This window comes from Salvelinus alpinus, chromosome 11 (genome assembly GCF_045679555.1).
Source record: "Salvelinus alpinus chromosome 11, SLU_Salpinus.1, whole genome shotgun sequence".
Classification (NCBI taxonomy): domain Eukaryota; kingdom Metazoa; phylum Chordata; class Actinopteri; order Salmoniformes; family Salmonidae; genus Salvelinus; species Salvelinus alpinus.
This window is the reverse complement of record NC_092096.1, coordinates 42885977-42898504: the sequence shown is the minus strand read 5'-3', so window position 1 is coordinate 42898504 and position 12528 is coordinate 42885977. Positions and strand designations below refer to the sequence as shown.

At 44.1% G+C, this 12528-nt stretch overlaps 1 protein-coding gene across 1 annotated transcript in view; it reads right to left on the bottom strand.

The window, feature by feature from the left end:
- LOC139534219 (conserved oligomeric Golgi complex subunit 5-like) overlaps positions 1-12528 on the bottom strand; it is an 89411-nt gene that overhangs the window by 67872 nt on the left and 9011 nt on the right. Inside the window, exons 4-6 of the mRNA XM_071333157.1 lie at positions 11826-11880; positions 11531-11600; positions 7642-7762 (exon numbers count right to left, since the gene is read on the bottom strand). Of these exons, the coding sequence (XP_071189258.1) occupies positions 7642-7762; positions 11531-11600; positions 11826-11880 (246 nt within the window). The remainder of the gene's footprint in view (positions 1-7641; positions 7763-11530; positions 11601-11825; positions 11881-12528) is intronic.

Here is a 12528-nt window from a genome sequence, read left to right as displayed (position 1 = left end):
GCAAAAGAGATGTGTCGTACTGCATGAGGCAAATGGTGGTCACACCAGATACTGACTGGTTGTTTGATCCACACCCCTACTTTTTTAAAAGGTATCTGTGACTAATAGATGCATATCTGTATTCCCAGTCGTGAAATCCATAGACTTGGCGCTAATTTATTGATATCCTTCCTTATAGGATCTGTAACTCAGTCAAATCTTTGAAATTGTTGCATGTTGCGTTTACATTTTTGTTCAAGTATCGTTTGTTTTCTATTATAAGTAGCAGATTCACGTAGCAGATATCGAACGTTGTAGTAAATTTGATCCAAGTCAAAGCCAATCCTACAACAGACGGCTATGCTACACAGTCCAAAATCAGTGCAAGTAAAGGGAATAGGGATGTGGCTTTTGATTCCCTCCTCAACAACAGCAGGCTGCTCTCTCTCTCTCTCTCCGTGTCCCCTCCATCCCGCCACTGCATCCACTTCAATCACTTTATTACATTCGGCAGGTGGCTCTCCCCCCAGTCACCCCCTCCTGCAGCCATCCATCCATCCCTTGTTTACTCACTCTTGTTCTTTCTCCACCACCCATCCCCCATCTGATCCCCTCTCCCTCTTCTTCTCCTCCTATTCAGTCTCTCCCTCTCCTCCCTCTCTGCTACCTGTTCAGTGTTTTCATCCCTGCCCAATGCTACAGGCTGACAGAAGAAAGCACTCCAAATCACATTAGGCTGGCTGTGCTGTGTGATTGTATTAGGCCAGCAGCAGTATCAGACCTGTAATTCAGGCCTATTATAATGTCCTGGCAGTTGAAGAAAGGGGGCTGAGAGTGGATTGAAGACCGACCGGCGCGGAAAATTACTGGCTGGAGATTGATTTCTGTCTCCGTTGAAAAGCTTGCTAAAAACAGGGAAAACAACCAGGGAGGTGTCTTGAGAGTCAAGAAAGAGGGAGAGGAGGAGGTTGGGAGGAGGAGAGACAGCATGATGCCAACGAGAGAACAGTGACTCAATCAGCTTTCGTCTACCATTCAGGCGGCAGTTCGAGCAGAGGTGGCCATTCGTTGTGCTTTGCCAGTCTCATTGTACCTACAGTAGATCATTGGCTAGTTCAACAGGTAGGCCTACCGCCACCTCTTACCCTTAAAAACAATTGTATAGTTGTAACCAGATTTTCAGGACCAATCCTGTCCACAATAACAATTTCTGGTATTGGCGGATTTGGGAAATTCCCACCAACATGATCATGTGAAACCCCACATGAAGTGAACTCAACACTGAACACACTCAAATCAGCTCTACGGGACCAGAAGTCACAACTGAGTCAACAACCAAACTAATCTTATTTAGTGTGATAGAGAGAACTGGGTATTGTACTGTGAGAGACGTTTGACAACATGACTCCAATGTGGGAGAGAGTGTGTGTGTGTGTGTGTGTGTGTGTGTGTGTGTGTGTGTGTGTGTGTGTGTGTGTGTGTGTGTGTGTGTGTGTGTGTAAAAGCCATATCTTACTCTGAGCCCCTGGCATCAGTGGTTCTTTGGTGTGTGTGTGTGTGTGTGTGTGTGTGTGTGTGTGTGTGTGTGTGTGTGTGTGTGTGTGTGTGTGTGTGTGTTAGGGCTGGCCCAATTACCATATAAGTGACGGTTATGGATGAAGACCATCATGAAAATAAATAACCTGTCATAACCGTAAAAACAAATACAAATAATTTGGGACGAACAGCTGACTGAAGACAGGACAGCCGTGCATTCGTAACATGACAAAACGTTGTTGCTCCTTTCTGAAAAAAGCAATGTGTTGTAGCAAACGAGGCAACACCCCTGACAATGCAGCAGTAGCACCTCTAACCATGGCAATTTGACTGGTAAACTCATGGGTACACTCGCAATGGCTGCCTGTTATTATGATGCAATAATTTCCACGGTAATGTAGAATGCTAATGCAAATTATGTTAACTGATGTGGTTCTTACAATGGAATGTATATTTTGCGTGTCAATTGAGTCACAGCACATATTGATGGTTAGACTTCTTGCTTTTGCTTCCTGCTTCGCTCCTAAGGGTACACTCGCAATGTTGTTGTTTTGTTGTTGCTGTCATTTAGCAGACACTCTTATCCAGAGTGACTTACAGTTGTGAGCGCATAAGTTTTCATATTTTTTTCCCTCATTTTGGTCCCCCGTCGTAATCAAACTCACAACCCTGGCGTTTCAAGCGCCATTCTCTATCAACTGAGTCACATGGGATCCTGTGGGCCGTCAATCCACCTATTATGGCATCATTGATTTGAATGGGGACGCCTGTTCTATTCATTATATTTCTATGGCAGCACATGCAGTCATGAGTGGAGGAGAGGAGAAAATGGGCATAAAATATATTTATTATTTATTTTTGCTATTCAAACAGTTTTACAGAGACCGCGGTCATTTGGCGGACCAATTACCATCATCCAAAATTCCATGACCGTCACAGGCATGACCGTCACAGAGTGTGTGTGTGTACTAGCTCTTATAAAAGCCACATGATCCACATGCATGGAGAAACAGGAGTAGAACTAATAAATATGTACAATGTGATTTCTGAAAAGGACATAGATTTTTTCTACCACCTCTCTTTCCCTGCATTGGTTAAATGCAATAAGACTCTTTCTGAGAAATTCACTGGAATCCCTGTCAGGGTACTGCAGTATAATGAAGACTACTGTTAATGTTAAAAGTCCCTCCAACCACAGCATATAAATACATTTGCATAGTACTTTGTTCTGCACTTGGCAGACAGAGTACTAGATTCAGCGTTGAGTCACCAGCACAGAGTGTAGAAAACAGGGAACGAAAGCATCATTGTTCTCTGTTAGCCTACTTGGCTTGCGTTTGGTACAATCTGTGAGAAATGATAACGGAGGGTACGTTCCAAATGGCACCCTATTCCCTATGTAGTGCAATACTTTTGACCAGGGCCCATAGGGAGCTGGTCAAAAGTGGTGCACTATAGGGAATAGGGTGCAATCTATACAGACTATACAATGGCCTGGTGTTCCTACCATACATAATCCCTTATCCATACATTGAATGGTAAATTGCATCCCTGAATGACTTTACAGCTCACTAGCTAAATGTAGAATATTGAGCACAACACCATCAACCCCAAGCTCTCGAAAACCCTTCTCCGTATGTAGGGTTTTCAGCCATTACATTCGTCCACATTTGGCTCCGTGTAAACTACAATTCTGACCATGTGTTTTAACGTTTAGAAACTTGAATAACCATCGCTTTCGCAACGGTTTCCGAAACGCATGCTAATACGCCCCTTATCTAACATGTCAGCGAGAAAGAATCTTTCAAACAATAAAAGACACACTTCCTGTAGCAGTTTTGCACAGATTCATACACTGACAAACTACACTTCCTCCCCAGTTAACGTACACAAATTCAGAGCATGCTAGACAGCTAATTAGCACAGGTGGCGGCCTGTCTTCTGTGAACAAGCGCTGTAACCTGGAGATATTGCCGTGCGGAAACACTAACCCTAAACCCTATAAAAAAGTGTGTATTAATTTGCTTTTTGTTTTTTGAAAATTACTTCTTGCTGATTTGAAAGATGTGTTCCTTGTTTCCAAAACAGTACCACAAGTGATGTATATTTAACCATTAAGGCCCAAGGGGGTGTGGTATATGACCAATATACCACGGCTAAGGGCTTTCTTTTGCACGATGCAACGCGGAGTGCCTTATTGCTATTATAAACTGGTTACCAACTTAATTAGAACAGTAAAAATAAATGCTTGTCATACCCGTGGTATACGGACTGATATACCACGGCTGTCAGCCAAATCAGCATTCAGGCCTTGAATCACCCAGTTTAAAATAATGTTTAGAGTAAGCATTGGGGCTCTTAACAAAACTCCCCGGTCAGAAGATACTATCGTCAATAGGCGCTGAAGTAGTTAGCGTCTATGAATGGGGTAACCAACCACATGAATACCTGAAACACAGGGCTCCAGACTGCAACCATTTAGTCACATTTTGCGACCCTTTGAGTTGGCTGTGCGAGTAAGATTTTTTGAAGAGGTCGCATCGGTGCGAGCTGCACATTCTACATGGTCACTCAAAAGCGTCATTTTTTAGGATGCTAAAACCATGGTTTGGTCAAACAGTAAAGTGCATTATCCTCATGATTCTGTGACTGTTTCGCTGTGGCCTGCTGCTGTGTCCAGCGAGACCCTCCTTTCCCAGGGGAAAAAAAGACTCAAGGAGAAAGAAAAGAAATTCAGATTGTATACCATTTTAAAATAAAATTGCGGGGAAAACACAGCTATCTTGTTGTCACCGATAAAAGAGAGAAGGGTAATATATTTACAGAATATAGCCTGGCCTATAGGTCAGGTATTAATCAAGTGCTGTGCATTGCTTAGCCAACACTGCACTCCAAAAACACCTTAAAGTAAATACCAGGACATCCGTACTGTGGGAAAATATAATCTTGTTCTTGAGCAGCAGAAATTTATATATTAAAGATATCTATCAAACTATTAATTCCTCCTGATTCCGGCTTACAAGCAAAAATTAAAGCAGGAAGCACCAGTGACTAGATCAATAAAAAAGTGGTCAGATGAAACAGATACTAAGCTACAGGACTGTTTTGCTAGCACAGAATGGAATATGCTCTGGGATACCTGTAGTGGCATTAAGGAGTACACCACATCAGTCATTGGCTTCATCAATAAGTGCATTGATGACGTCGTCCCCACAGTGACCGTACGTATGTACGTACATACCCCAACCAGAAGCCATGGATTACAGGCAACATTCTCACTGAGCTAAAGGCTAGAACTGCCGCTTTCAATATGCGGGACTCTAACCCGGAAGCTTATAAGAAATCCCGCTATGCCCTCTGAAGAACCATCAAACAGGCAAAGCATCAATATAGAACTAAGATCTAATAGTACTACACTGGCTCTGACGCTCGTCGGATGTGGCAGGGCTTGCAAACCCATACAGACTATAAAAGGGAAGCACAGACGAGAGCTGCCCAGTGACACACGCCTACCAGATGAGCTAAACTACTTCTATGCTTGTTTCGAGGCAAATGGCACAGAAACATGCATGAGAACACCAGCTGTTCCGGAAGACTGTGTGATCACGCTCTCCGCAGCCGATGCGAGTAAGACCTTTAAACAAGTCAACATTCACAAGGCCGCAGTGCCAGACGGATTACCAGGACGTGTACTGCGAGCATGCACTGACCAACTGGCAAGTGTCTTCACTGACATTTTCAACCTCTCCCTGTCCGACTCTGTAATACCAACATGTTTTAAGCAGACCACCATAGTGCATGTGCCCAAGAACACTAAGGTAACCTGCCTCAATGACTACCGACCCGTAGCACTCACCTCTGTAGCCACGAAGTGCTTTGAAAGGCTGGTCATGGCTCACATCAACACCATTATCCCAGACACCCTAGACCAACTCCAATTTGCATACCACCCCAACAGATCCACAGATGATGCAATCTCTATTGCACTGCCCTTTCCCACCTGGACAAAAGGAACACATATGTGAGAATGCTATTCATTGACTACAGCTCAGCGTTCAACACCATAGTGCCCTCAAAGCTCATCAATAAGCTAAGGACCTTGGGACTAAACACCTCCCTCTGCAACTGGATCATGGAATTCCTGACGGGCCGCCCACAGGTGGTAAGGGTAGGTAACAACACATCCACAACGCTGATCCTCAACACAGGGGCCCCTCAGGGGTGCGTGCTCAGCCCCCTCCTGTACTCCCTGTTCACTCATGACTGCACGTCCAGGCACGACTCCAAAACCATCATTAAGTTTGCCGATGACACAACATTGGTAGGCCTGATCACAGACAACGACGAGACAGCCTATAGGGAGGAGGCCAGAGGAGGCCAGAGACCTGGCCGTGTGGTGCCAGGACAACAACCTCTCCCTCAACGTGATCAAGACAAAGGAGATGATTGTGAACTACAGGAAAAAGAGGACCGAGCACACCCCCATTCTCATCGACGTGGCTGCAGTGGAGCAGGTTGAGAGCTTCAAGTTCCTTGGTGTCCACATCACCAACAAACTAACATGGTCCAAGCACACCAAGACAATCGTGAAGAGGGCACGACAAAACCTATTTCCCCTCAGGAGACTGAAAGGATTTGGCATGGGTCCTCAGATCCTCAAAAGGTTCTACAGCTGCATCATTGAGAGCATCCTGACTGGTTGCATCACTGCCTGGTATGGCAACTGCTCGGCATCCGACAGCAAGGCACTACAGAGGGTAGTGTGAACGGCCCAGTACATCACTGGGGCCAAGCTCCCTGTCATCCAGAACCTCTATACCAGGCGGTGTCAGAGGAAGGCCCTAAAAATTGTCAAAGACTCCAGCCACCCTAGTCATAGACTGTTTTCTCTGCTACCGCACGGCAAGCAGTAGCAGAGCGCCTGGTCTAGGTCAAGAGGCTTCTAAACAGCTTCTACCCACAAGCCATAAGACTTCTGAACACCTAATCAAATGGCTACCCAGACTATTTGCATTGACCAGCATTGTCCCCCCCCCCCCCCTTTTACACCGCTGCTACTCTCTGTTGTTATCATCTTTGCATAGTCACTTTAATAACCTACCCACATGTACATATTACCTCAACTAACCGGTGCCCCCACACATTGACTCTGTACCGGTACCCCCCTTGTATATAGTCTCGCTATTGTTATTTTACTGCTGCTCTTTAATTACTTCTTACTTTTATTTCTTATCTGTATTTTTTTAATAAAAATGTTTAACTGCATTGTTGGTTAGGGGCTCGGAGTACGTCGGCATTTACCAACCTAGCGTGTTCGCAGAGGCTATAGTGAGACGTAAGCAGTGTCTGAGTCAAACCAGACAGTTCTCAAAAAAACAAGGAGGACCCAGGCACTATTCATGTATTTAAAATGCCTTTATTACAAAACAGCATGTTCAATAGAACAAAATCTTTCCAAAAACATCAAGATAAATGCATTTTAATTATATGAAGAGCACTAATTTTTTGATTACCCTTAACCAAAGAGCACTTTCCACCTACAGAACAAACATCTACTAACTAGTGTGTCCTTGCAGCGCTTCCTATCCTCCCTTTTCTTCTATAAGTCACTCACCCAGCTCTTTGAGGCTCTGAGTAGCTTTGGTGATCTCAGCACCACCTACACCTTCTACAGTAGGCCTAAATGAGGGGAGTTTCACCTTCGTGTCAGTAGAATTATAGTGAATGAGCAGGGTCGCTCACCCAGTTCGTTGTGGCTGATCTGGGCAGCCTTGGGGATCGCATCACCGTCTACACCAGGGGTAGGCAACCCTGTTCCTGGAGTGCCGCACGTACTGGAAGATTTTGTTCCAACTACACCTGATCAACTGAGCGAACTGATCAGTTCAATGATTGCCTAAATTCAACACACCTGGCCTTCCAGGTCAGTTAAATCAAAAACATGAAGTGCCTGCGGCACTCCAGGACCAGCGTTGCCTATCCCTGATCTACACTCTCTTTACAGTAGGCCCAAATGAGGTGAGTTAACCATGTCAGTATTACAGTACCCAGTTCGTTGAGACTTTGAGCAGCCCTGTCAGTAGTACAGTGCAGTGTATCAGAGGTGAACAGGCAGTGGTCGCTCACCCAGTTCGTTGAGGCTCTGGGCAGCCTTGGTGATCTCCCTGCTTCCCCCCTGGAGCTGGCCCTGCAGACGCTTGGACAGGTACAGGATCCTGATGATCCTTCGCAGCAGGTCACACGCCACCTGCGAAAAATAGGAAAATATATAACCAAACAAAATAGAACCCCATCTGAACCAGTCTTTCTGAATCTCTATGAGAAGATGTGAGTGAACGTCAAAACTAATATGGAACGACCCTCTTTTTTCGTCATAATTGATTGAAGATCACTTATTCTAAATGATCTCGAATCAATCACTGTTGACATTTCCAAGTATTTATTTTCCTATTGCCTATATAGCAACAATAATGCCGACCATGGGCATATCAATAGTGGTAATAATAACCATGTGTCTAGCAGCATTGTGGAGCTGTGTCTGGGGCTGAAGGACACAGAGATCAGCAGTGTGTTTGGGCTTAGTAGTATGTTCAGAGGAATGGATGCAGCGAGAGAGCTGGGGGTCTGTCCCTTGAGCCTCTGTGTGTCTGTGAAGTCTATGTGTCCGTCCCAAGTGTCTGTGTGTCAGACTGATTGCTTTATCTGTGGGTGGCCGAGAAGCTTCCATTTTGTGAGCGAACACTAGACTAAAAGATAGACAAAGCACTCTCCTATTCCCCCTGGATATATAGTCTGATCCTTTCCGGTCTCCTTCAGACCCACAGAGACAGACAGACGGACAGAATACAAACACACACACACCCTAACACCAAGGACATGACAGTCCCTGGGAGAGAAAAGTGAAAAAAGAGGAGTCTCAGATATTGGTCCCACAGCACCACTGTCTGTCTGTATAAAATAATATAAAACATTGCAACTATTCTATTCAGAAACCACAGCACCCTCTCCTTTCACAAACCAGGCCCGTGTTCATCCTAAGATCTTACCAGCCTGACATGCCTGCCTGCCTGCTACTAGTATCTTCTCTGCAGGATGCATGTCTGAGGTGTAGATTACAACAATAACACTCCACACACACACACACACGACAAAGCAGAGACAGAGCATCAGAAGACAGACAGAGCTAACACAGAGCCATGTTTGAGGAAAGAGCCAGTTAGAATCACAGTAACCTTTCTGACTGAAGCAATATTCCCTAAATATTTAATAAGACTTCCCCTCGACTCCAAAGACGACAGAGCTGCAGCGTGTGGGCAGTGTGCGTAAGTTGACTGAGAGCCTGTAAACCCAGAGAGTGTCTATTTCGCTCTCTATCTGGCCGCGGCTACCCAGCCTCGGACAGGACAGGGTCAGGTTGATCACAAGAACAGGTCTTATTGTAACAGGGGTACAAATTCAACCTTTAAATCACCTGATTGCTTCTAAACGGGGGGCCACTGATATCGAGGTGGATTAAAAACCACAACAGTGATGTCACAGGTTAAGATTGCAGATGCTATCTGAGAACAGGATCAAAGTAATTCTGCTTGAAAGGTTGAGATAACGTTGTAAACCTTTAACATGGCTTTTATGTATTATATAGTGGAGGACTTACCAAGAAAAACAGATGCATTTTACATAACAGCTAGGATTCCTGGTATAAAGATCGCTCAGCCTCCAAAAGCACAGTTCTATAAATCATCTTTATAAATATACCCTTCTCCAAAGTGATGGCGAGTGATTCCATAATGGCAGGCATGTGTAACAAGAGTAAAAGGGGTCATATACAGTGGCTTGCAAAAGTATTCACCCCCTTGGTGTTTTTCCTATTTTGTTTGTTGCATTACAACATGTAATGGACATGCACAAAATAGTCAAAATTGGTGAAGTAAAATGAGAAGAATTTTGTAAAACTGAAAAGTGGTGCGTGCAAATGAATTCACCCCCTTTGCTATGAAGCTCCTAAATAAGATCTGGTGCAACCAATTACCTTCAAATGTCACATACTTACTTAAAAAAAGTCCAACTGTGTGCAATCTAAGTGTCACATGATCTCAGTATATATATTACACACACACACCTGTTCTGAAAACCCCCAGAGTCTACAACACCATTAAGCAAGGGTCACCACCAAGCAAGCGGCACTATGAAGACCAAGGAGCTCTCCAAACAGGTCAGGGACAAAGTTGTGGAGAAGTAAAGAACAGGGTGGGGTTATTGAAAAAATAACTGAAACTTTGAACATCCCACGGACCACCATTAAATCCACTATAAAAAATGGAAAGAATATGGCACCACAACAAACCTGCCAAGAGAGGGCCGCCCACCAAAACTCACAGACCAGGCAAGGAGGGCATTAATCAGAGGCAACAAAGAGACCAAAGATAACCCTGAAGGAGATGCAAAGCTCCACAGTGGAGATGGTGTATCTGTGGTGTATCTGTCCATAGGACCACTAAGCCGTGCACTTCACAGAGCTAAGCTTTATGGAAGAGTGGCCAGAAAAAAGCCATTGCTTAAAGAAAAAAATAAACAAACACATTTGGTGTTCGCCAAAAGGTCTGTGAGAGACTCCCCAAACATATGGAAGAAGGCACTCTGGTCAGATGTCCCAAAAAGCTCAATTTTAGTCACATCAAGGAAAATGCTACGTCTGGCGCAAAGCCAACACCTCTCATCACCCCGAGAACCTCATCCCCAGAGTGAAGCATGGTGGTGGCAGCATCATACTGTGGGGATGTTTTTCCTCGGCAGGGACTGGGAAAGTGGTCAGAATTGAAGGAATGATGGATGGCGCTAAATACAGGGAAATTCTTGAGGGAAACCTGTTTCAGTCTTCCAGAGATTTGAGACTGGAACGGAGGTTCACCTTCCAGCAGGACAATGACCCTAAGAATACTGCGAAAGCAACACTCGAGTGGTTTAAGGGGAAACATTTAAATGTCTTGGAATGGCCTAGTCAAAGCCCAGATCTCAATCCAATTGAGAATCTGTGGTATGACTTAAAGATTGCTGTAAACCAGCGGAACCCATCCAACTTGAAGGAGCTGTAGCAGTTTTGCCTTGAAAAATGGGCAAAACTCCCAGTGGCTAGATGTGCCAAGCTTATAGAGACATATCCCAAGAGACTTGCAGCTGTAATTGCTGCAAAAGGTGGCTCTACAAAGTATTGACTCTGGGGGGTGAATAGTTATGCACGCTCAAGTTTTCTGTTTTTTTGTCTAATTTCTTGTTTGTTTCACAACAAAAAATATTTTGCATGTTCAAAGTGGTAGGCATGTTGTGTAAATCAACTGATACAACCCCCCCAAAATCCTTTTTAATTCCAGGTTGTAAGGCAACAAAATAGGAAAAATGCTAAGGGGGTGAATACTTTCGCAAGCCACTGTAATATTTGTGGTATTTAACGTTCAAATAAATATCAATGGGTAGATCGATGCTAGCATAAAACATACAGTATCATTGTTGTAAACCATTGAGTACAGAGCAGCATGATAGACACTGACATCTGCTATAGCTACATTGTATTAACAGGTTAGAAGAGGACATCCCAGAGCCATATACAGCTACATAGATCTCTATATGGCTCTGGGTCATTGTTATCTTTACAATTTAAAACAGGAGGATCCTGGAAACTGTCCAATATGCATTAGGCGACCTTGACAATGTGTACAGCATCTAACTTGAAGTACCTATCTTGAAAATGGGGAGTGAGACAAAAACCCAAGCAAATATTGTCTATACATTTCTCTACTTCAGAAACATGGAAATCAAGTCCATTGCAGAAGTAGAGATAATGCCAGAGTGCTGATAACAATAGAGAGGAAATCTTCCCCCTGCTATTGAGCCTCAGTCCACAGACATACAACAATACAAAACCAACACAACAGATAGTTGTGATATGAGATATTACACAACAGATAGATATTACACAACAGATATTATGCCTCTCAAACACAAGGAGATGGATGGACACCTGCAATCTGGCGAGCTGGGCAGTCCTGGCTACAATCTTATTGTAGGGGTCAACGATCTTTGTCCTTATCCTACGAGAGAAAACAAATAGAAGGTTGAGTGCTGTTATTAGAGGGTCTCTGAACACAAGGGTCATATTTTGCCTTGATCATTCCCTGTGATGATGTGTTATGGTCTGTTATAGGCTTGGAGTAGGTAGATAATGCACCTAACCACTGGGTAAGATGTTTCTTCATCACCATAATGGTTGAGATTGGGGTTATGTTAATCTGGTCCAAGATCAGTTGTTAACCTACCTGTCCACAGCACCCTGCAGAGCAGCGATCCTGGTCTGCATCATCTGCAGGACCCCTGAGAAACAACACACAAACATCTCACTCAATATATTGACATACTTATATGATTGGCTTTTATGTATCCTTAAGTTGATTGTATCCTTGGTATTAAACACTTGAAACTTCTCTTGAGCTTTTGGTCTCAATTCCTTATTGCAAAGAGGTTGCAATAGTATTTTTCTTTTTTACAATTGGTGCCACAAACCAGATTCATCCTTGAAAGACAGACTTGGTGGGAAGGAGAATAGGTAGTGGAGGTGGCAGGCCTAAAATAAAAAAAAGGTAAGCTAGTTTCTTACCAATACCTCCTGTGCCCCATAAGGGCCATCTACTCTTTCTGTTTTATTCCTCAGTCATGTTTTTTGAGGTTGCTGTGAAACAGTATCTGTAGGAGAGTGAAGTTTAAAATTGTTTATGTGAAACCATTGATGGCGGGAGAGGTATCCAGAAAGAGAGCAAGGGTGCAGACTATTGGTAGTAGTTTTGGGGAAGGACTGTGACTAGGACATATCCGGACTATCTAGCACAGGTCTATAGAAGGTCTCCGGGTGGGGGCATAACGGTCGGGTTGTATCATCGTATGGTCTGGGGTGGGAATTCAGTATACAGAGTCTCACCATAACGTGCTGTTGTTCGGGGGTTGTTCAACCCAGACGGGTCATAT